We start from the raw sequence: 23,451 nt of genomic DNA on the forward strand, positions 1-23,451 counted from the left end.
ATGCAAACCATGTGCAGATCTTCAGCAACAATTTGGCTTGCCCTGCTTTGGAGCATGGAAGTCTCTCCAGTTAAAGCAGTTACTTAGGCTATGTCTACAATGACGGCGGCAACTCTGGATCGACTGAACAGTCAGTGAAGACCCACTCAGTCGATCCAGAAGTCGACGCTGTTAATCCACCCCCACAAGCGGCGTAGCGCTGCGTCGATGGGAACGTGGTTCCCGTCGGTGCAGTGCAGTGAAGATGGCATGCAGAAGAGAAGCTCAGAAGTCAACGGGAGTTATGCAAGTTCTTTGCGTATCTCCCGTCGACTGCCGCCGAATCGCCAAGGTAAGTGTAGACCAAGCCTTACAAATGTCTTTGGACCAAATGCACTGAGATCTCCAGAATGTTTATTAGTTTGAAGGCAACATCCTGGATTTTCAGACAGTGGTATGCTTTTATAATTTTAGATTGCTAATTTAAGAGTTGCTGGGGACAGAAATTGGATACACAACTAATCCCTGAGCGAACAGAATACAATTTTATCTAATGTTTAAAAAGCAACTGTACGCCTGAGACTACAGCTTATTCACCAAAAGACATTTTTTCCAATATACTAGTCCCCACGTAGGCTAATGATAATGGGCCTCATAAATGCTGCCCACTGTTGGAAATGTAACTCCCTTGGCGCTATGTTAGCTCACATGTTTTGGGAGTGCCCCTGTATCAAGAATTTCAGGTCTGAGGTGGGTCAAGGGACCGATTGGATATTGGATGTTAAATTAGAGCCCACTCCCTTAAGTTTAATTCTTGGATCTATTCCTGATACCCAGAGATGACCTGATAATAAAGCAGCATGGTTCCAATGTGCAGTTTTGGTTGCTAAAAAGTTAATCCTGAAAAAAAATGAAAAAAGTCGATCTTCACCAAATACTGATGCCTGGCTCAGTGGTACAGCTGACGAACAACTGGCATTTTACAGAAAGGGAATACTCGAAAAAACTCAAAGCAATTTGGGTTGACTTTTTAAGAGGTCTATGATTAACATAAACCCTGAAGATAGATATGCCACTTTCCCTTCCTTTATCCTAACCCACTTTATTTTTGTATCATGATGAATCTGGTATTTTGGTATATTGTTGTATTTGGAAAAATTAATACAAAATTACAAACTAACAAACAAGATGGTTCTCATTGCCCGCATGAAAATCCACCGGCAGGTTCCTGGGAGAAGAGCCGTGGATGAGATGTGCGCCCAATCACTCACAGGTGTCAAGGCGAGAAACACGGCCAAACAGGTCAACAGAAGGATGAACCAAAAAGGACTCCAATTATTCCTACAGGAGTCAGTCCTGTGTCTGTTATGGATAGTTTAACAATCATCTGGAGTCCCTGCCTCTGTTCTGAGTGGTGTCCACTGCACAATCTTTATCAACTTTCATGATGTGGCCACCACCTGGAAGCTTCAGTGCCGGGGAAGCATGGATTTGTGGTGCAGTGAGGAGGATCTCAGACACTTCATTTCCAGGGAGCCCGGTGAATTTCCTCTCCAGGCCCGACACAGAAGTGTTTCATTTCTAGTCTAGTCTCTGCCACCAAGACATGATGCCCTGTTTGCTTCAAGGACTTTTCATAGAATCTCTGGCCAGAAGGGACCGTTGTGATCATCTAGTCTGACCTCCTGTATAACACAGGCCAGAGAACTGCCCCACAATAATTCCTAGGGAGAAAAATATCCAATCTTGGTTTAAACGTTCTCAGTGATGGAGCATCCACCATGAACCTTGGTAACTGTTCCAGTGGTTAATCTCCATCACTGAATTTGTTTAGCTTCAGTTTCCAGCTGCTTAAATGCTCTGTCCACAGGTTGGGGATGCATGCAAGATACAAAACACAGTTGCTGGAATACATACAACAACAAAAACTATTCCACTAAGGCGGCAGCCCCATACTTAAGCCATGCTTCATCAGGATGTTCTTGGGGGAGGGACCTTAAGATCTCCTTTTCGGACCCCCCCCCCCCCCCCTTACAGAGTCTCTCCACCCTAACAATGGTAATGTATTATTTTGCCCTTCTAGGGGGTCTGGGTTCTCCACTGCTGACTCGCTGCATGACCTTGGTCAAGCTGCTCTCGCTCTCGGTGCTCATTTCCCCATCTGTACAAGGGGGATCAGGACAGGCAGTGATGCAGAGCACAGTGTGTGTCACCTCGCTGTTGTTCGTGCATTCCATTCCACAGCTCTCATAGCACTTTACAAGTAATAATACACTGAGCCTCATTAAGCCCTTTTGAAGTAAGCCATTGTTTTTATTCCCATTTTACAGACAAGGAAACTGAGGCACACAGCAGGGACTCCCCCCCTCCCCAGATTTCACAACAGGGGTTATGGCAGGCCCAGAGCTGGAACCTAGATCATCCAGTTGGATGTGTTAGCCACGAAGCCAGCTTTCCCCCTACTTTTATCAGTGGGCACATCCCACGATGTTCGATGTTCTGTGGGGCCACACTTCTTAGGGCAACCAGCTACTCTTGGTTGCTACTCTTCAGCAGATCTTTTATTTCCACAGTGCAAGATCCCTGCTGGACTAACCATCACCTTGTGTGTGACGGCATGACTGTCCTGGGAGAGATGCACAGTGCAGACACGCACAGGGAAGCAGCCAGTTGGGGTACCAATTTATACAGAAACCCGACTTAAAAAGAAACGCAAACACAAGCACGTTCGGACTAAAAGCCCTAGAATCCCAGCCATGCAATTCTCTCCATCCCTCAGCCATGACCCCTCGGTGGGGTGGCAACTGTTTGGAAAGCCAAGATGTGCGAAAAGGAGAGGGGGGGAAATTAAGGGGAGGAACAGCTGCACTCTAGACAGAATCATCTTTTCACATAGTGAGTCACAAAGGCAGCATGGTCTGGTGGTTAGCGCAAGAGCCTAGGGGTCAGGACTCCTGTGTTCTAGTTCTGTCTCTGCCAGGGACTTTAGGCAAGTTAGCCACACAGAGGGCAAGTATCTCCCCCTCTGTAAAAAGAGATGGGAAGGCTTTGTAAAGCACTGGAGCATCAGAGAGAGGGGCTACCGGAGCAGACTATTCCTCCACGCTGAGGGTGCGTACAGTCAGTCACTCACACGTCATGTCCGTTCCCCTATTTAACACAGTCCTGGTGTGGAAATTAAAAAAAAAAAATCTGCTGTGTTTAAAAACCAAAAAGGAAGGCGCAGGCAGAGTCAAACCCTGCGAGGCTGTTCTAACCCCAGTGTAGGGTCAGGAGTCAACTCCAGAGAGCAGGGCCCAAGCCTAATTTTTTTGGGTCCAGTACAAACTTGTAACATGGGCCCCCTCCCACACACATCCCACAATCCCTCATCCCATACAGACAATCTCCTGAGCCATGACTTTTTTTCCCTCATGATAATGGGGGTTGCAGCCTGGGCCGGGCCCCCCACAGCCTCTGGTAAAGTGTACTCTACCCCCCCCCCATGTGGGGGCCCTGCCAGAGAGAGGTAGCAGAGCACATTCCTTTTGCTGGTGGAGTAGGACCCCAGAAGGAGCGCAGGAATTCCCCATGCCTTACAGGGAACAGGGTCCTGGCAAGAGGTGGACTGGAACCAGAAAGAGATCTCAGTGGGGAGTGGCAGGGAAAGATCGGTTAGTGAATGAACCCAGCTGTTTACACACGTGCTGAAGAGAATGCAATCTGCCCACTCCTAGCCTAGGTATGACCCAACTGGCTGCAGTTCAGTCTTTGACCCGAAACTGCTCTGCAGGGCGGGACAGTGGGTGTGAACCCACAAGGCTACCCCCATGGGACTAGTTTTAATGGCAACAGGGAGGGAAGGGAATCCTACCCAGCTTTCTCCGCCCTGCTAAGCTTCCCAAGGTGAGGAGCCGTTTTTATTGCCGCTAGCCTCCGCGTTCTCCTATCAGCTGCCCCACACAGGCGCTTCAGGGAGGCCTTGTGCAAAGACCAGCCAGGTGGCTTGGGGGAAGGAAGGCCCAGAGGGGAACCCCATGTGCAGCCCCCAGGAAAGGGCTCCCTATCATCACTGCACACGGGGGGGACCAAGTGAGGGACTCGGAAGAGGCTCCAGCCAGGTCGGTAGCTCTACCTGTGAGTTTATCTCAATGCACTGTCTACCATCCTTTACTACTGACCTGCAGCCCCCTTCCTAGTCCAGCCTTGCTCCCCACCCCACAGCTCTGCCAGGGCCCTTGGGAAAGGCTCTGCAGCCCCACCCCTGCAATTCCCCCTGATCCCCGACTTTCGCAGTTTGATGAGCAAGATCATAGGAGCAATTCAAGTGCCTGCCCAGGTTTGCTTTGGCTTCGTGGAGGGAGTTTTGCTCCAACCTTGGGGCACTTAAACACTAACCTAGCTGTTGTGTGCCCAGGCTAAGGGAGAGAAGACACCCAAGCAAACCACCAGAGAAGCTGGTTTGGCAGGTTTCACTGCAGAAACCACCCCCACCTTCTCAGCCTGCTAAATCAAGCAGTATCTGGAAAACACTGACCGCAGCTCTGGCCTGACTCAGAGGCCTGGGAGGGACCAGTAGTAGTTTGTTTGCTGTTGTGCATTAAACACCAACTGAGCACAGAGCCCACTCCTAGATTCCCACCTTGAAGAGTTCACAGCGATGGGGAAGCTAGAGGCAGGGTCTATCTTAGAGCGTCTTTTAAAAAACCATTCGTTGTACCTTTCCCACCAGTCTCAGAGTTAAGCCCTAAACCAATCCAAGAGGGCTCCACACAGACTGATGTGACTGCAGGGCAGGGAGATCTGAGACAGGGAGCTTGGCCCCTTGTTTGTATATACAGCACCGTGCACACTACAAATGCCCATTTTTTCCTCTCCTTTCCTACTGCACAGCAGAGATGTGGCTGAACAAACATGCAAGGACACAAAAGCTTTTAAGACTTTTCCCCAAGGCTCAGCTAAGACAAATGGACCAGTGTTGGAATCAGATCCTCTGACTGAGTATTATCTGCAGCACGGATTTGGCCCTGAACATTCACAGCACAGAGTTGTATCCTTCCACATAGACAGACTGGGATCTAAATTACACTTGTGTATCCAGAGCAACTCCTGGATTATTCTCTACATAAAACTGGCTGCCTATAATTTCTTAACACTTGTTTGTCACCGTCCTTGTCTGCAGCTCACCTCACCTACTTGTGCCTCACTCCGTTCAGCAACATGCTTCAGGGTCACCGATAATGAGAGAGTCTTTACATCAAAACAGGCTGCTTCGTGGCTACAGCACAGAGCAGTTTGCCTCGCTGCCTGGGGCAGGGGAGGTCTTGGACACACAAACGTGGAATCTGTGAAATTAATCCGGCTTTGGGGAAGCCAAGTTGCCCTAGTGATTCAGAGCTCATATCTGAAATAAAATCAATTCAATTCCACAGCGTTTCGACTTTCAGCTTCTGGGCGCAGCCCTGTGTTAAAGTCACTGGCCCTGGCTAATGATTTGGCTGACCAGAGTGAAAGGTGAGTTTCTTTCAAAACATGACCATTAGAGAAGGGTTCCAATTGCAAAATTCAGTTCCAGAGCTGATCTCCCTTAGTTTAGCAATTGAAGTCTGATTCTTTAAGAAGCATCTCTAAAAGTCAATAAGAATTGAACATTGCTTCTCCTACTCCAGGGGAGCCCTAGGTACTTTCCACTCCCTTGGAAACATGACAGCAGAGTGTGAAAGGCATTTCTATTTCCTCTCCTGGATTTCAGGGAGGTATGCTGACAAAATGGGGAACTCTGTACTTTTTCAAATAAAAAAGTAGGCTGTTTTTCAGCTCTGTACTAGCAGGAAGAAATGCCCTCTCCCTCCATCACAGCAGTTAAATCAAAGCCATGGTTTCCACCAAATTAAACACTCACCTTGTGGGAGGTGTTTGCTTCTCAACAATAGAAAAATTCACTGGGATTCAGCCACACATAGAGATAGAGACAGACTCCCCGGTGTTCCCATACCAGGAAGAAGACAACTCTCCTCTCTACTCCCCAGGTAAAGGCTGCTTCAAATATGCAGCAGCAGCTTTCTCGCTTAACCCCTTGTGGGCCAGACACTGCAAGGCAAATAGAGAGAGAAAGAAAAAGTAACCTGTGGAAAATGGAACTTGGGCAGCTTTGCTGGCGATTAAACATGCAGCAAGAGAGCAGGCCAGAAATTACTCCTTATACCTGGGGGAACCCTAGAAAAATCGATGAGGAGAAGAGACAAGTCCCAGTATTGCAAGGGAATGGGGTTGATCTAAAACAGCCTTGCACATTTCTTTTTTCCTCCTCCCGGGGAGTTTCCTCCTTAGCATCTCCCTAGCAAGGCCAGGTGAGGAGCTGGGTCCCTGGGCTGGCAAACTGGCATGGTATTTCTGCAAGAGGGATCAAAGAGCTCTTTCCTCCCTAGCCTGCTATGACTGGGGCCTCCAGGGCATCTTTCCACCTGCTTTAGTACCACAAGCGTCTCTCGCCAAGGTGGGTGAGATGGGACTTTCGACTCGCTCCCATCAATGCTGCATCTCAATCAATCAACGGGGTGGCTACTGAGCAATGTGAGTCACTCCCCCCCACAGCCCCCAGGACCTTCTCTGCTGCGGCATCCTGAGCCCCAAGGAAGAAAAGAGCCACTTATTCTGACCCCTGTGCTGACTGGCTGCTAGCTCCAATCTCCTCCTGGTCTCTCCCGCTGCCTGCCTTGCTTGTCTTCTCCCTCATCTCCCCTACCCCCTTCTACGGCCTCACTCCCTCCCCGTGTTTCCTCATCTAGCAAATCCCCTTGCACCCACAAAACTCCACTGGAAGGCTTAAACAAAAACACATGGCACCAAGTGACATGTACACCTGCCACTCTGCTCACCTGTTGCCCCCCCTCTGCCCTCCGTGGGTATGGTCTATTTTGGCTGGAAGTTCTCCAAGGCAGGGACTGTCTGGTGCTCTGTCTGGCCAGTGCCTGGCACAATGGGGCCCCATCCTCAGCTGGCCCTTAGCTGCGTAGGCACTACCATAATACCAGTAATAAAGAATAATAAGAATTACCCTACTCCAGGCTCCCCGGGGTTAATGCAGAACAATATCACTATGTGCAGGGTGGGCTGCGGGTTTTTCTTCACTGAGTTCAACAGAGCAGTGCCTGCCTACCCCAGTGCAGAATTTGCCATCCCCAACCAGGTCAATAGTCCAAGTTCAGCTGCTGGTCTCTAGGGTTGTGGTCAATCTTTGAAGTTATTGAGGAGGGCATAAAAGTCACCTTAGCCAGCAGACTGATTGTGCAACGCTGAAGAAAGAGAAAAAATTCTTCCCCAGCCTCAGCAGTGATCAGTTTCCTTCCAGCCCAATGCACGAGACAGGATTACGCTGTAATCGTAGCTGGCAGGGTCACCAATTTCTTCACTGCTCATGGAATTGCCCGGTTCTTTATTTGATATCGAGTGGTGTGAACCCAAGACAAGGCGGGAGGATAGTCTCAGCCCTAATCACATCTCAGACCCGGATTCTCTCTAAAGACCTGGGCAGGAAAGTTCCTCTAGAACTCTGCTTCCCTGGCTGTGAAATGGGGATAATAATACTTTTGTCTGATGAGGGGCTGTGAGGATTCCTTGGTCAACATCTGCACAGCACTCTGAAGATGTCAGATGATATAGGCTAAATATTCTCATTGGCTATAGTGTTTGACTCCATGCTATGCAGCTGCATAGGTGTTGTCTTGGGAATAAGGCTTCCATTGCTTGAGAATAATGCTGAACTGACACTGTCACTGAGGTGCTATTTTCTTAAAGCACTGATCCTTACAAACTCCAGACAGTTTGTCATGTGCTGCTGCCAGTGGGTTTTATTCTCTCATCCTGAACCCACAGACCAGAGTCCCTTTCAAATCTCGTCTACTGCAGACAGTAGTTGCAGGTACTGACTGCCTCATTTCCCTGCCCCCTTTACAATCATATTTTCCAGTTCTAGAAATGTTTCTTTTCCCTGAGTTGCTGTATGGAAAATTCCCACTAACAGGGAGAAGTGACTTCATTATGAGGGGGGAAAAGTGTGTTTTTAACATGTTAATTAACAGTAACATCCTAGATAAGACTAGGAAGGCAAGGTTTTAATGTGGCAGCTGATTTCACAGTCTAGGACATATTTTTCACAGCCATGAATTTGGTAGGGCCATAATTAGATGGATTTGAGTAAGGGTGGGAGTTTAGTGGTTAGGGCACTGGGAGACAGGAGACCTGGGCTGCAGCATGGTCTGGAGAATGAAGGGGATCAGGAGACCTGGCTCTGCTACTGACTTGCTGTTTGACCGTGGCCAGCTCGCTTAACCTATATGTTCTTCAGTTTCTCAGTTTCCATGTATAAAATGGGAATTATAATACATACCCACTTTTGCCAAGTGCTTTGAGATCCTATGATGGAACATGCCATCCAAGTATTAGTCACTGTGATATGCACAATGTATTAGATCAATGTTCAACTGTGTTTGTTTAATATGGAAAGGCAGCTGGAAGTTACCTGTTATCTGGGGACCGTCAAAAGATTCCTCACTGGGAGAGCCAGGTGCTTGCTATGTTGAACTGTCTCTGCCACTGTTCAATTGCCACTGTTCAGCTTTATTTGCATCTCCAGGGAGGAGATTTTCACTCTCTAGACAATCATCTGATTGTTTAAAAATAACCCATCTGGCACTTACAGGTGTGGGGAGGGTGGTGCATGCAAGTGGCTTTGAAAGGTCAGAGCATGCCCCATGCAGGGGAGAACACCACCATGAGCCATCCTGTCATGTTCTGGCACCTGTGTGTGTGACACCATCTTCCTGCGGCCATGTGCCATCCTGCCACACTCAGACATTGTGAGGATGCATCATGTGCTGCCCATATGCAATGGGGGTGGGACAGTCCATCCCACAGGGTGACAGTTCTATTGCTATGAAGCTACGCCGTGTCAGAGTGGTCCTTGGGGAGGAAGGAGACAGGCAGCTTTGCAGAAGAAGAGCACTCCTCATGGGGTGCCTACAGCAGGTATCCCCCTATTTGAGTCAAAACCACAAAACTTATGTATCTACCTACATCATCTTCTTATGCTATACACCCACTATCAAATCAACCGGAATCAGCAACATCATACCCAGACAGCCCTAACTCTGCCCTCTGCAAAATACCATTAAAATCAAGATGCACTCATCTTCTGGATAAAAAACAATGCCATACTGCCACACTGGAGGCTTCAGTTCAATGGGCTGGTCCAGGTGTCTAGCTCCTTTGGTCAAGCAGGGACTGGGTGTGATGCATGAGAAGTGTTCTCCTCCAGAGAAGGGGGTGATGTATTTCATAATCCTCAACAGCAACTGCTTTGTTATCCAATGTGAGACTCATACATTGTATTTGGTTGAATAAATGATGGTAACGACATAGGATTACTAGATCTGGCATGTCAGGGCAAGAGAGGAGATCTCTACCACTAGGTGGTGCTGTTACATGAGAGAAAGAGAAGATAGGCCAGTACCAAATTTCCAATAATTTGCCATAAAGCCTGGGCCCAGATGGATTAAAATGAAGAGGGAGAGTGGGGAAGAGGATTTTTTTTGGCTCAGTTCCCTAGAAGGGCAGGATGTATCTTGAAGGCCAACGTTGGCTTTGTCTAGAGTCTAGATTAGGATTTCAAGACGTGTTGTTAAAATGTGCTAGCTAACATGTTCTAACTAACGCACTGAAAGGGTAGTATAGGCAAGGCAGTCTACACTTTAACACATGATAAACTGGTCGAGTGGGTGGGGATTGAGGCTTTAACTTGAGCTGTTTAACTCGTGTTAACGTCTTTGCTGCCTTGTCTACACTAGACTTTTAAGAATGTGTTAGTGAGAATGGGGTCTGACATCCCACCTTTAAATCCTAATCTAGACAAAGACAAAGTGGGTCTTGGGGATCATTTCTTTGAAGAGCTTTCCTATCTGATTGTTAGTGGTTCTTTACGAACCGAACATCACCGATTAAATTGGCCAGTCCAGCCTGACAGTGGCATTCTCCTGACTTTCTCACCCTTTGAGAGTATGTCGTGCTGGCATCAGCATAGACAAAACTGGCTGCCTCCCAGCAACGGTGAGTATTGTAAAGATAAAAAAGGAGAGAATGAGTCTGGTGGCCCCAGCTCAGCCCTGATGTGAGGGGACAAATTTCTATTGACTGGTTTGCAGTTGCAACTATATACACCAGGGCTGAATTTTAAGGTGAGTCTAGAGAGAAAAGAACAAAGGGTGTTGGTCACAGAACTGCTGATTCAAATGTAAAGGGGAAGCAGGGGTGACCGGTGGCGCTGCAGATACATATTTATTAGTCATTATCACATATACTATGGTAGTACCGAGGGAGACCCCAGGATCAGGGCCCATTGTGTTGGGCCAGTGGTTCTCAGTCAGGGGCACACGTACCCCCGGGGGTACGCAGCGCTCTTCCAGGAGCACCACCAACTCATCTAGATAGTTGCCTTTTTTTACAACAAGCTACATAAAAAGCAGTAGGAAGTCAGTGCGAGCTGGAATTTCACACCATGACATGTTTATGCTGCTCTAGGCACCGCACACTGACATGGAAGTACAGGATTTAGTCCAGTCCATGTCTGTTATCATTCTATAACGTCAGCCACCTTCAGTACTAGCTGCTGGGACACTTGGCGATGCCACGTTGCCTCCTGCCATGTCCCAGCATGGGGCCATGGGGCCATCAGGGCGATGCCACGTCCCATCCTGCCACGTCCCAGCATAGGACCCCTGCCGCTGCCTGGCCGGAGGTGGGGGGGGGGGGGCATTGAGTGTGTAAGCATCTCTCCCCCCATGACACTGCAGAAGGCTCAGCTACAGGCTAGGCCGTGTTGCCATGGTGATCAGGGAGGCCCCGCCCCACCCTCACTCCCGCAGGGCTAGAGCCGCTCACCCCGCTCTGAGGACACACTGGCCCCGCCCCAGCCTCCATCTCCAGGAAGTCTTTATGGTTTCTGTCACTCATGAGCGGGAACAGGTGCATGTGTGACTCTCCCTCCCTCCGCTCTATGGTTTTGCTAACGCCTAATCCCTCTCCTTCCGGTTATAGGCGGCCGTCTAGCCATGATACTGTCGCTCTATGATCTCCCCTCTCAGGCGGCATCTAATCCCCATAGCCCAATGTACGGCTTATTTCCGGGTCCGGGGGCTCCTTTCTACCTCTGCTTCCTTCGGCCTCTATGATGTTCTTCCGCCTCTCCAGGGCCAACAGGGCGCCTCTAGCCGCCGCACTCCCGGCTCTATGGTCAGCGCGGCACTGCCACTGAGGCAGCCCTTTCCCAGTCTCCTCAGCGGCGGCGGCGGCTGACTGCTCGGCTGGAGCCGGGGGAGCGAGGAGCGCGGAGCGCGGCGGCGCCGGGGCCTGCCCAGCCTCCCCCCTCTCCGCGGCCATGGAGCTGGAAGTGCCGGACGATGCGGAGAGCGCGGCAGCCGCCGAGGCCGGAGCTGTCACCCCGGAGGCGGGCTGGGGGGGGCTGGACACGGCAGGAGGTGAAGGGGCTGCGGTCGGACCCGGCGCGGGGGGGGGCGGATGGAGCGGTCAGGGCTGAGTGCCCCCCTCTCAAGGCAATGACTTGCCCGGGCGAGGCACCGCGCTGGAGCGCGGGGGGGGACCCTGAATATTGGAGCCGAATGGCACCGGCCGGGGTGGGGCGGCCCCCTCCCCCGCCCCCCGAATGGCACCGGCCGGGGTGGGGCGGCCCCCTCCCCCGCCCCCCGAATGGCACCGGCCGGGGTGGGGCGGCCCCCTCCCCCGCCCCCCGAATGGCACCGGCCGGGGTGGGGCAGTGGGACGCTGAATGATGGTGCCCAGAAGAAAGCTCTCCAAGCATAGACCCCCTTCTTCCCCCCCCCCCCCCAATAAGCGAACCTGGGGCGGCTCCTCTTTGCCCCTAGCCTGCCCCTGCCCTGCTGCTGCTGCTTGTTCCGGAGCAGAGCAGGGGTCAGCTCTGGGGGGGGTGGGATGTAAAGTGCGAAGGGAAGGGGCAGGCTGGGTTGCCCCTTGGGGGCAAATGAGGTGCATCAGTCTCTGGCATGGTCTCCAGGGGAGGTAGGAGCCCCATCGCTTGGCCGTAGCACATCAGGTGATGGGGCCTCATCCACATAGGCCCAAGTCCTGGATCATAGACTAGGGAACAGTCTTTCATTGTCCCCAGCGAGATGGTCTAGAAGGGACTGGCTTCCTCTGTCGCTAACTTCTAGAAACCCCCTGGCTGCCTCTACATGTGTCTCTCTCCTTAAAGGAGAGTGCTGGAAATACCAACCATGTGCAGGGTCTCAGGGAAAAAATTACCCTTCCTCTCCCAATCGAATACTAGCAGGCAGTGGCCCCCAATCTGGTGACATCTGATGAGGCAAGAAGCTCGTCACTGCCTGGGTTTATTGGCTTTTCTCAGCCCTCCTGCCCCTGTAATATCTGAGTAGCCACACAGGCATTCTTGATATTATCCTTGCAATATGGTTATCCTCATTTTATAGACACTGGGCATTTAAATGATGTGCCAAGGGGTCATACATGGAGTCTGGGATCTCTTGAGTTTCAGTCCTGTGCCCCAACCATAACTTTCTCTGGAAAGTACATATCCACTTGGCTCTGCTCCTTGTGTGTTCTCTGCTCATTTGATAGAAGGACAGGATTGAATGTCAATTCAATGTTATGTTCATATTGACTCCTACAGAGAATGGGATGGGAGGGGGTCTTCTCTCTTGTGCTCCTGTTCTTCATTGCTTTCCTCAGTTACTCAAGCTCTTCCTGTGACCTCCCCCATGTAGCCCTTATAGGCTGTGAGAACCTTTTCCAATCACAGGAAAGTCATATTTCAGTCACTTTCTCAGCAGTTCATCTTATCCAAAGCAAGACCAGAAAGCTCTGCTTTCTCAAGGCTGCTTGCAAGTGATTATTAGGTTGGAAACAAGCTCCTCACGGGGCTCGCCATTACTGATCATATTAAATAAATGAATTCTGGTGTCTCAAATTGACAAAATCAGAAACACGTTTCTGGGCAAATCCCCGTATATCTGTCCTTGCTCCCTGACTTGCAGTCCGTTACAACTTTACAGTTTTAGGTTCGGTTTTGCTTATGATCAAGGTGCAGCCGTTCCAGGTTGTTAACTTCCATTGTGGGCCTGATTCAGAGAGATGCTGAGTATCTGTAGTCTGAACACCGAGTTCATTCATAGTATTTAACAGAATCAGCTAACTTTTGATTGTCATAACACGGTGATCTGATTTTCTTTTGGATTTTTAGAGGCAGTAGAATTTAAATAATCCACTACAGAAATCTGTTGCGATGCCATCTTATGGAGTTGGCAGCGTTTAATGAGCCAAATGCCGTAAAAGGCGGTGAGGGAGGTGGTAGCCAGGCTTCTTGAGAAGCCCAGCTTGGCCCTGGACTTTCTGCTTCAGTCAGTCAGTCAGTCAGTACTCCTAGGATAATGGAGGGAACATTCGCATCTGACTCGCTGTGAGTGAGCTCTAGAAAAATAAATGGGAGAGGCTCTAGGCTTTCCTTTCTGGAGCGCAGCGTGAGGCTTGTTTAGCAAGATGTGGTACAGACAGGCTTTATGGCTTTTGATGTTAAGTAGAAAAAAGAAAACGTTTTGTCACAGAGCAACAAAAATGTCACTTGCTTTTTTTTTTTTAAACCTCTTTGATTTTCTGAGAGCATTGGAGGGTGGCGGAATATTATTTTGATGCTTAGAACGCAGCAAGGAATCTGTGGAAGCTGCTGACTTAGAACAATGGGTACATAATTTTTTCCTTCTGCAAAAAAAGCACAAAGCTTGACTTAAACTAAAGCCATAGGAAATCTTGTCTTATTTGAATAGTACTAGATAGACACAGGGCAAAGAATAATGTTGTTGATGTTTTGATTTGAAGAACTGTTTACTTACAGTGTTTCAAGTGTGCTGCATGACTTTAGACATAGACAGGTCCCTGCCCTGAGGTGCTTACTGTTGAAACAGGCAGCGGGGAACACAGGTAGATAGGCAGGACACAGCAACTTTTTTAAAACATTGCCAGCAGAAAGTTAGATTTAAGCCTGACTGCACCCCTGCTTCTGTGAAATATCCCCAAATTCATGACTTTGCCATGTTGTCACTGGAAGAACTACAGTGAGATCCTGTCAGGGCTGCTGAGAGAAGTAGCAGGGTGGGTGTGTTTTGAGACCTCGCATTCCTGTGCATGGGAATAGTCTTCCATTTGCTTTCAGGCATATGTTGGGATGGATTCCTCCCAAATAGAACTTCTCCTTGTCTCACCGTCTTTCTACACTAGCAGTTTTCCTACATTTCCAACCATTGTAGCGTACACAAATCGTGTTGTCCTCTGTCTCTGCTCAGAGCAGCACTAGATGACGTGGTGGTTAAAGCTTTGGAGACTCACTGGGCCAGCACCATTGATGGAAGATTGCCGGTGTAGACAAAAGCCACTTTCTGCTCGCTTGCCGAGGAGTGCGGTTGGATTGGCTGAGAGCTGTGCTTTCTTATTAAACTTGACAGGGTTAATAAAGGGCATTGTCCAGGTCAATAAAGGCCTCCAGCGAGCATGGGGAGAAATGGCATGATGTGAACTTCAAGGAAAGAAGGGACTCATGTAGTATGCACAGGGACGTAACTAGAAGTCATGGGATGGAAGTAAGAGGAAATTTGGGCTGAAGATCGGAATTTTTTTTCTCAACAGTCAGATTAATTGTGGGAGGATCTCCCAAGGGACATTTTGGAAGCCTCATGAAAAACCCTTGAGAAAAACACACTTGCTATTAGCAAGCAGGAAGCATTCATTCATGAGCACAAAGGTCTAATTCATCAGTTTCTGCAGAATCTGATCTTTCTTACCCCCTCCTCTCCCGTCCCCCGAAATATCTAGCCATTATAGTTGCACTTTTGAAAATTGAACCACATATAAACTGATGGAGTACTGTCTTCCTGAGTCTGTACACAGTCTAGTCCAGACAGCTGCATGCAGTTTTACCAAGCAGAACTTTGTTCAATTTTGCTGTGAGCGGGAGTGAAACTGGTGAGAGTCAGATTATCTTCACATGATTGGTCTTTGGGAAAGCTCTGATCAGCAGCAGCAATGGCAGGCCCTTACGTTACTCAGCATGGAATACCCTGTCCCCAAAAAGTGGTTGGGGAAGGGTAAAAGAGCAGTGACCTCATCCTTCTCTCTTCCCTCTGCAGCAGCTTTCTGGAGAGAATGAGAAGAGTCCAACAGACCTTATTAGGGGGTAGGGTTCAAATTATCGAAGACCCGACTACACAATGATGTTACAAAAGATGGTGCCCCCAAGCTGGATTCAGAGGCAACATACCATAGGAATCCCAGCAGTTCAGGGAGGTGGGGCCTGGGCTTCTCTCTAGTTGGTGTCTGGTCGGTTTTTCAAGTCTTGCCCTATCACTTATGACACTTAAAAGCTAGACTGGGCAAAGCACTGGAATCCTCCAGCGTCTACAGGTTGAGTTTTCTCTCTGTAGGTAGATGGGCTAGCTGATCTAATAGCTGGATTCTGTTACCTGACTTGCACCTCACTGTCTGCTGTTCCCACTCTGGAGAGTATAAGGAGGACTCTGTTCACGCTTAGCTGCTCACCCTCTTAGCCTCCGTAGACATGGACTGAAGCTATAACGCCAGTCTTGAAGTGTTGGTATTAGGGGTGCTAATTAGCACATTATTACAATTAAGTGTTTGCTCATTGGTTGAAAATTTCTTCCTCATTCCAAAAATAAAATCATAAGTAACTTCACAAGGGATGTGGGAAATGGTTTTATCCAGTGAACAGGTTAAAGAGCTGAGACGAGAAGTCTGCCTGCAGGCCAGAAACAGTTTAATCTTTGCCAGTGTGGTGAAAAGGGAAATTGGAGAATCCACTCCCAGAATGGGAAGATCTTATCTTGAGGAAGAATCAAATATAAACATCATCCCAGGTGTGATTAGGGTTCAAAGCATAGTGGTTTGGTGCGTGCTCAGTGCCCTTTGGAAATAGTGCCAGTTTAGGTGATGGTGGCTAGTGGCTTTGAGGGGAGTTGGCTAGTCAGAAGACACCTCCCCACCCCTCGACATTTTAAAGACCCTCTCTGCAGTAACTTCTCCCTAAATCAGCCTAGTGCATAGCCCATCTGTGGGGAATTAGAAGAAAGTCTTTGAACTAAAGTTATAACTGGCTTAGCAAATTAATTGCCCATTTAAATGGGAATAGGCAGGAAGTGAACAGGGAGGACGGGTGAGTTCTAATGGCGGTTGAGAGCTGAGGAAGGATAATAAGAAATAGAGACTTGCCATCGTAGCGCTGGGTGTTTTAGCCACTATTCTGAAATATTTTGACTTGATTTTTTGACCAGCATGTGGCTTAGTCAGCATTGATCTGTATGTAACAGCAAGTCGCATGATCCAGTACTGATGGGACTGAGTGAATTGCTGCTGCTGTATTGCATTCAGGGAGCTTTCTCGTAGGTCTCCTAAGTAGTCGTCCTCAGGGAATGATCTGAGACCAATTGTGCAAGTAGCATATATTTTGAGCCCAATGATTAAAGCAATTCACTCATGTGACCTATGCGCATCTGGCAAGAGCCCATAATCTGATTAAAATGTGAATTTTCCCATATACAGATCTTGCAGTATGAAACAAAGTCCAAATTACAGTGCTAGCTCCCTTCATGAAAGCATCTTTCAGCTGAAACAAATTAAGTCCAGAAATAGATCTGACATGGTCATGTGATATTCCAACAAAGGTTTGGAGTACTGTGCTCATCAGGTGCTGCTTACATCTTTGTCACATCTTCTTATTCCCATCCATTTCTTTGGACTGCTGTCGCTGAGCATATTCCTGCAGATCAGAATTTAATTTGCAGGAGCTTGGCAGGTGCCTCTCTTCTGGCAGTGATGATTTTGCACCTTAATATTTTCTAAGAGGCTTGTTTTCTAGTACATGATTAGTTCCCATCTGTCTATGCTTGCGGGAACTAAGAGTAAGTAGTTCAAGATGTAATAGACTTGAAAGTCACATTTGTCTGAAAAGGTTGCCTCTGTCCTAGTCTCATGTAACTTCAGCAGAGATGGCTAAAACAGAAATTAGAGGGAAAACATTTTTCAGGCTTGTCTGTGTGTTTACTTGGTGCAAAGTCAGTTTCACTCTGTTTTGTTGACTTCTTGTCTTGTGCCTTCTCTTCCCCAGTATTTACCAGTAACACAGCAGCAGTTGAAGTTTAGCTCCAGGAGCCTATCTCCTGTTCCTGGGAGCCCTGCACTGAGGTGGGGAACAGCAGGAGCTGGGAACCACTTCCTTCAATCCCAACACATCTTTATAGTGCTGGGATGCAGTGGGAGCTAGGTGGGTCATGGAGCCCCCTTTGTTCCCTAGATCCTTATATGATGCTGGGATGTGTAAAATTTGGGGTACTGAGGAGCCCCAGTCTTTTCTACAGGCTGTAGAACAGGGGTTCTCAAACTTTTTTTTGCTGGGACCCCCTTTAAAAATATTTCAGGCTCTGATGAAACACTGCAAAAAGTGACACCCCTCCCACGCCATGCCAGTCACCCCCCATGCCATGCCACCATTACTTCTGCACGGCGGCTGAGGGCAGTGCTGCCTTCAGAGCTGGGCACCCAGCCAGCAGCCGCTGCTGTCCAACCACCCCACTCTGAAGGGCTCTGTTGGGGACTGGCAGCTGCAGCTCCCTCATAATAACCTCACGATCCCTTGAGGGGTCTTGACCCCAAGTTTGAGAGCCCCTGCTGTAGAGCAATGAGAGCTTGGGCAGGGAATGTGGGAGAAGAGTAGTTTTGTAGTTCCCAGCTGGCCTTTGCCGGTCCTGGGGAGGGAAGAGAGCCTTTGCCTTGCTACTCCTGCTCAAGAAGCAAGTGCACGGAGGCAAGAGGAGGGGTGAGCCCAACTGCATTTGGCGCTGTATAAATATCAGCAGGGGAACTGGAAAATCCTATCAATATTTTTTCATAAAGGAATCTTTTAAAAAATGTGTGTGTATTTAAAGGGGACCCTACCAGTCTTATTCTTAGTTAATTTTTAACAGTCCAGTTGACTGTCCTTTTAATTCAAATACGTGGCTTTCCAGTAAGGTCATATCTTGTTCCAATCTCACTACAGCTGTGCAACCTACATGACTATAATTGAGAGCAGAGCTTGCTCCTCTGAGCCACAATAAGAGAGAGTCATGCACTCAATAGGCCCAAAGTATTGAACTGGTTTAGTTTCATGTGCGCAGATCAGGGTATGAACTGGTTTGATATTCAGCAGGGTATTCGGCTTGGTATATTCTAAAAGAGCCCTCATTCTGTGGCTTGAGTTCCCAATAAGTAACTTATATAGGAGATGGTACCTCTGTATGATGTTTTTTGTTCCTTAATCCAGTTGAAGAGACTTTTAGAAACAAAATATTTTCATTTCTGTGAGTCTTTGGCAAAGCAAACTGTTTGCCGCACAGATCCACCCTGCATTGACTGCAGACTGATGGTGTACCTGCTCTGTACTTCAGTATGCACACAGCCATCCACATGTTTTCTTTTGTGGAGTGGCAGATTCCTTGATGCAGATCCGTGACATGCCAAGCACCTTACTGCATGTAGTTTTACAACCTTTACAGTTGCACGGTATTGATACCTTAATGATGGCAAAACCTTGGAAACCCAATAGAAAGAGAAGTGGGTCTGTTAGTGATGTCAAACAAAAGGCTGTTTGATGTTGATGTTAAATAAATGAAATGCGTTTAGCTTCAATTTGTATCACAACTGGTGCTCTCAGCAGAGATCCTGAAGATCGCACACCCAGAGATCAGGGTTGAGACATGGTAGTGGGAAAGGCTTTCATTGTCTCTTCCCATTCTGTGCCTGACCTATTGAGAAGTGGAGCGCTTCAGTCTGTAGAAGATATCAATCCGGTCCCTTTCACCAGCATTAAAATTCTGTGACGAGTCTAAGAGCCAATGGTGCTGCCTTGTCTTCCTTTAGGCAAATATTCTGCTCCCAGGGCAGTGTGGCGTGCGTTTGTGCTGGGTTTTTTCCAGTAGTGTTGGTAGCTTAACCTCAGAACTTTTTGGGAAACATTTCTAGTAATAAAGAAAAGGCTAAAAACTATGACAGTAGCTTTTCTCTCACTTTCTCTTCTGCACCCACATATTTAAACAAAATCATTTCAACCCATAATTAGGTATAGTTGTTTTCCATCATATGTTCTTGTGGCTTCCCTAGGTTACCTGTGAGTTTCTTCATTGTCTTATGGTAAATGACTGGACTGAGTCAGTGTTTGTGGTGGGTAAATCTGGAGAATTCAACATGTTCCCATCAATTTATGCTGTTTGGAACTCCCAGCGATGCTCAACTAGCCTCTTTCTGTCGACTCGGCAATCTAGAGAAGAGAGAAGCGGCTCGTCTCTAAGCAGTTCCACTTCATAATGAGCCATTTAATGTACCTCACTCATTTTTTCCTATAGTATTTACTGAGTAAAACCACCTCCCTTCTGGTTCTGTCAGATCTAAATAAGTGAATCCAGTGAGTGACTCTGGAATGGAAATGGTGCTCTTAAATATTTACTGTAGAATAGGAAATGGGAATGATTATTTCTGTTAAAAGAACAGCTTTATTTTCAGGACAAGGACTTATTATTTACAGGGGGTTCAGTGGGACTATTAAAGTTCAAGCTGACTATGACCTTCTAAGCTGCTGAATATTCATTTGTCTTGTGTTCTGATGTAAAGCAGGCAGCCTTGCATTAACTGAAGCAATACAATAACCACCAAAATAACTGTGTAATCATATTTTTAATACCAGTCATGTAAAGTCTGTAGCAATGAGAGTTTAATCAATAAGGATTTTGTGTGGATTTTCATTTCTGTTTAGGACTCTCTAGAAGCTCAGCTAATTGAGGTCATCTTAGGCCAAATTGGGGAACTTGAATTGAGTAATTTTGATATATATTGGTCCAAGGTGTTGTGTGTGAGTTGTAACGTCAGAAGAATGCTTCCATGTAATGGGCAGGCTTGAGACCTTTTCATAACTCTGACGCATCTGTAAAATCACTTTATCACACTGCTCCCAACTGGCCGAGTTCCTTGAAATGCTAAATCTTAGCATGCATTGTAGTGATAGAAATAGTAGTGTCAATAACTGCATACAGAGTGTGCTTGCTGTGTAGACAAAATTGGTGGGAACTCTGGTTACAGCAGTTGAGATAAGGCACCAGTAATGTTTCATTACTAGTGTTGCATAAATTTTTTGGAAATGGGGTGAAATCCTGGCCCCATGGAAGTCAGTGGGAGTTTTGTCACTGACTTTACTGGAGCCAGGATTTCATCCATGGTCTTTGAAGGTTAGGGATTAGTAAGAAAAATTTCAGTCTTGGCACAAGTCCTAGAAATGAATGCTAATCTTAATTACAAATAAAATTAAGATAGTTAACCACTGCCTCTTAGAGCTACCACTAAGATGGCTGTTTTGTTTTAAAAAATAGTATAGATGTGACGACATTACAGCATTGAAAGCTTGCGTTCACATTTTCTTTGGTGAATTTAAGGTGCAAACGATTCTAGTTTGTCTTTGAAAATGGCGTGTTCTAACGTGCTGTGAGATTGGGTGGTGGCCTACCTAGAGCTCATCATGAAGATGGTGAGAGCCTGCCTATGTTCTGACGCTTGTCCAGTCACCCTCAGCCACTCCACTTGCTGCTTTCCACAGGGTGTGCAGTAGAATGTACTAGAATCATTCATACACTTTGCTTGCTGCCTGTGGAGTGCAGGGAACACAGTGGAGTCTGGTGAAAACTCCATAGCCCTCTTCCAAAGACTCTGCCCGTTTCTCTTTCAGTTCATGTTTTGCACGTGCCATGCCTTTCATTTGACTCTCTCAAAGTGCTTTGCCAAGGCAAGTATTAGCATTGTTGTACAGATTAGGAAATGGAGGCCCAGAGAGGGGAAGGCACAGACTTTCAAAAGTAACTGGTGACTTTGGGTGCCCAACTTGAGACACCATGAAGGGGTCTGATTTCCAGAGGATGGGCATACAGCACTTTCTGAAAATTGTCCCCTTTAAGGTGTTGCAAGTTGGGCATTCAAAATCACTGGCCACTATTTCCAAAAGTAACTAAAGTAAGTGCCTTGTCTATGGTAGAGATGGCAATGGAATCAGATTTCGCTTTCAGTGACAGATTTCTTTTGGATGCAAATTTTGATCTTTTAGGGGTGTTTTCAGCCCTATCTTTGTTCATGTCGCAAACTGACTTTTGTAAACCCTTCACAATAGGAATGTCTCACCCCATTTCTTCAAGGGGGTCAGTCAACTAAATAACCACCCTTCTCTCTGAAAATTCCTTTCCTTCAAGTAGCTCCTAAAGTGAATGTGATTGAAAGGTTAAAGGAATGTTTTTGTTTCACATTATGCATTTAAAAGCACTTTGTGTATAGTCAGTTTCACTGTTTCCCCTGTTAAGTCAGTCAGTCCCCTGTGTGTTTGTGTGCACCTCATGTAATAACAGGAGAAATTTTGAATTAAAAAGAAAATGAAGGGGTAAGAAATGTGATTGGAAACCCTTCACAAATTGTTCGAGGGACTTGGTCAGATGGAACACCTGAAACTACTTTTTTTAAAATGTCAGTTTCAAGTTGATGTTCCTTTAAAGGGACCGTTTCCCTTTCTGTATTTACTGTACAATGGTCCTTCTCACCTTCTACACAGATACATATGAATGGACACAGTATACAAATCTCAGTAAAATTAGTTGACAGAAATGCAAACTATAAAAATAGTATCTAAATTCAAAGGTGGAGCTAAGATAAAAACAGCCTTGAAACTATTCCAGGGTCTTAACACTTCACAGAGTTAATAAGTGATGTCCTATTTGACTGCTGGGCTAATGCTTGCCTAGGCAGATTGGAGAAGTAAGGGTAAAGTTTCACTTTGGTATGCTGTTTTTGTTTTAAATCAAGCTCGTGTTATTTTGTTTACAGATAACTCAAAGAACAATCCTTGTTAACAGGAGTTATTAAAGCTGAGATCTGGAAGATTAACCAGGATCTATGTTGCATTCCTAACTTTATTATTTAATACTAAGACCACCAATTATTAGATCAATAATTAAGCTTCTCTAGTGGAATGCAAATTATGCTGCATTCTCTACCACTCAACCTTTCCTTATACAATTTTTTCCAATAATGATTTATTAAATCTCTGCGTGGAAGCAGGTGGAAAGTTAATCCTTCCAGTGTAGAGGCCAGGATGCTGTTTTTCCTGGGTTTATAGGATGTTTCCCCTTAGACAGAGCATCTGGGCATCTCTTCTGTCTTCAGTTTGTCTTCATGTAGCCTCTTTCTCCACTTCAGTCTGTCAGGGTTGAATGCCTGTTTTCACTTCAATATTAAATAAGAGTCACTGGTGGATTAACTTTCTAGGTCACTCTTCAATGAAAGAGGCTTCTGGAGCAGTAATGCCAGAAAATGCTTATTAAAGAAAATGAGAATCGGAAGGGGAGAACATCCTAAAATCTTGCAAATAACTTTTTGTGGCTTGTTCACTTATTAATCATGTGCAATTCTATATACTCCTTCCTTCTCACCTCAGCATCCCCAAAAAGATCACTGAAGCCCCTGCAGACCTGAGTTCTTATTATCTAAGTACTGACTGTGCATGTTGCTGAACAAGACAAAAGATAGTTATTGGCAGCATCTCACTGTAATCTAAGGAATGGAATCAGAAGGCCTGTTTTGCTTCTAAATCATAAACTTAGGTTTACCTATTGCTATGTTCTGTGTGAACAGGGATAGCCACCCCAGATTGATGCCAATTTTAAGAACATTTGGAGAAGAAATTCCAGTAGAGCTGAGAATAGAACCCAATCTCTAATATGACAGACTCAAATCTCTTTCTTCTTAGGTGTCCTGCCTTTCCAAATGAATGTGACGTTTACGTGCCTATCTGTGCAGACCACATCTCCCACTATTCCTGCAGCGTCAGGAATAGAACTCGAGACTTCCAGCATTCCTCTGCTGTCTAACAAATAGTTGTGTAAGCCACTGGTAAGGTGTGTCAAACCACCTTATGGTTGGTCCACGTAGAGGATAACTGCTACTCAATTAGCTCAAGTGGTAGAGACCTGTGCCTTGGATCCGAGGATTCTGGGTTACAACCCTGATGATCCATGAAGAGGGTCTCCATGTTCCACATGATCTAAATTTTGTTTTTAAGAATCTTAGGAAACTATTGTAAAGGTGTTAAAAGAACATTAAGGTTGCAAAGACAGGCACTCAGAAGTTAAGAAATGTTAAATTTAAGGTTGTGTGTTGTCAATTCAAGATTATAACTACTTGTCTAGGATCCCTGTCTCATTCAGTGTGCAGGATGGACCATGAATGAGGCAGAGAGTTTCATGAAGAGAGAGGATTCTCTCTTGTGTACAAGGCCCTGGGCTGGAATTCCAGCTGGGTTCTGTTCCTAGTTGCTTGTGATGC

At 46.7% G+C, this 23,451-nt stretch overlaps 2 protein-coding genes across 7 annotated transcripts in view; one reads left to right on the forward strand and one right to left on the reverse strand.

The window, feature by feature from the left end:
• The window catches only part of TJP3 (tight junction protein 3), a 40,007-nt gene extending 34,029 nt beyond the window's left edge, over positions 1-5,978 (reverse strand). Inside the window, exon 1 of the mRNA XM_067557256.1 lies at positions 5,861-5,978. The gene's annotated coding sequence lies outside the window, so the exon portion shown is untranslated. The remainder of the gene's footprint in view (positions 1-5,860) is intronic.
• A 5,209-nt stretch (positions 5,979-11,187) lies between these two features.
• Positions 11,188-23,451, forward strand: part of PIP5K1C (phosphatidylinositol-4-phosphate 5-kinase type 1 gamma) — a 74,176-nt gene continuing 61,912 nt past the window's right edge. For all 6 annotated transcript variants that reach the window (XM_067557322.1, XM_067557314.1, XM_067557335.1 and 3 more), the window contains exon 1: positions 11,188-11,489. In XM_067557322.1, coding sequence (XP_067413423.1) covers positions 11,390-11,489 — 100 coding nt within the window. In that variant the 5' untranslated portion in view covers positions 11,188-11,389. The remainder of the gene's footprint in view (positions 11,490-23,451) is intronic.

The sequence above is a fragment of the Emydura macquarii genome, unplaced genomic scaffold (assembly GCF_026122565.2).
Source record: "Emydura macquarii macquarii isolate MOO-44397 ecotype Brisbane River unplaced genomic scaffold, CSIRO-AGI_Emac_v2 contig_306, whole genome shotgun sequence".
In the NCBI taxonomy this organism is placed as follows: Eukaryota; Metazoa; Chordata; order Testudines; family Chelidae; genus Emydura; species Emydura macquarii.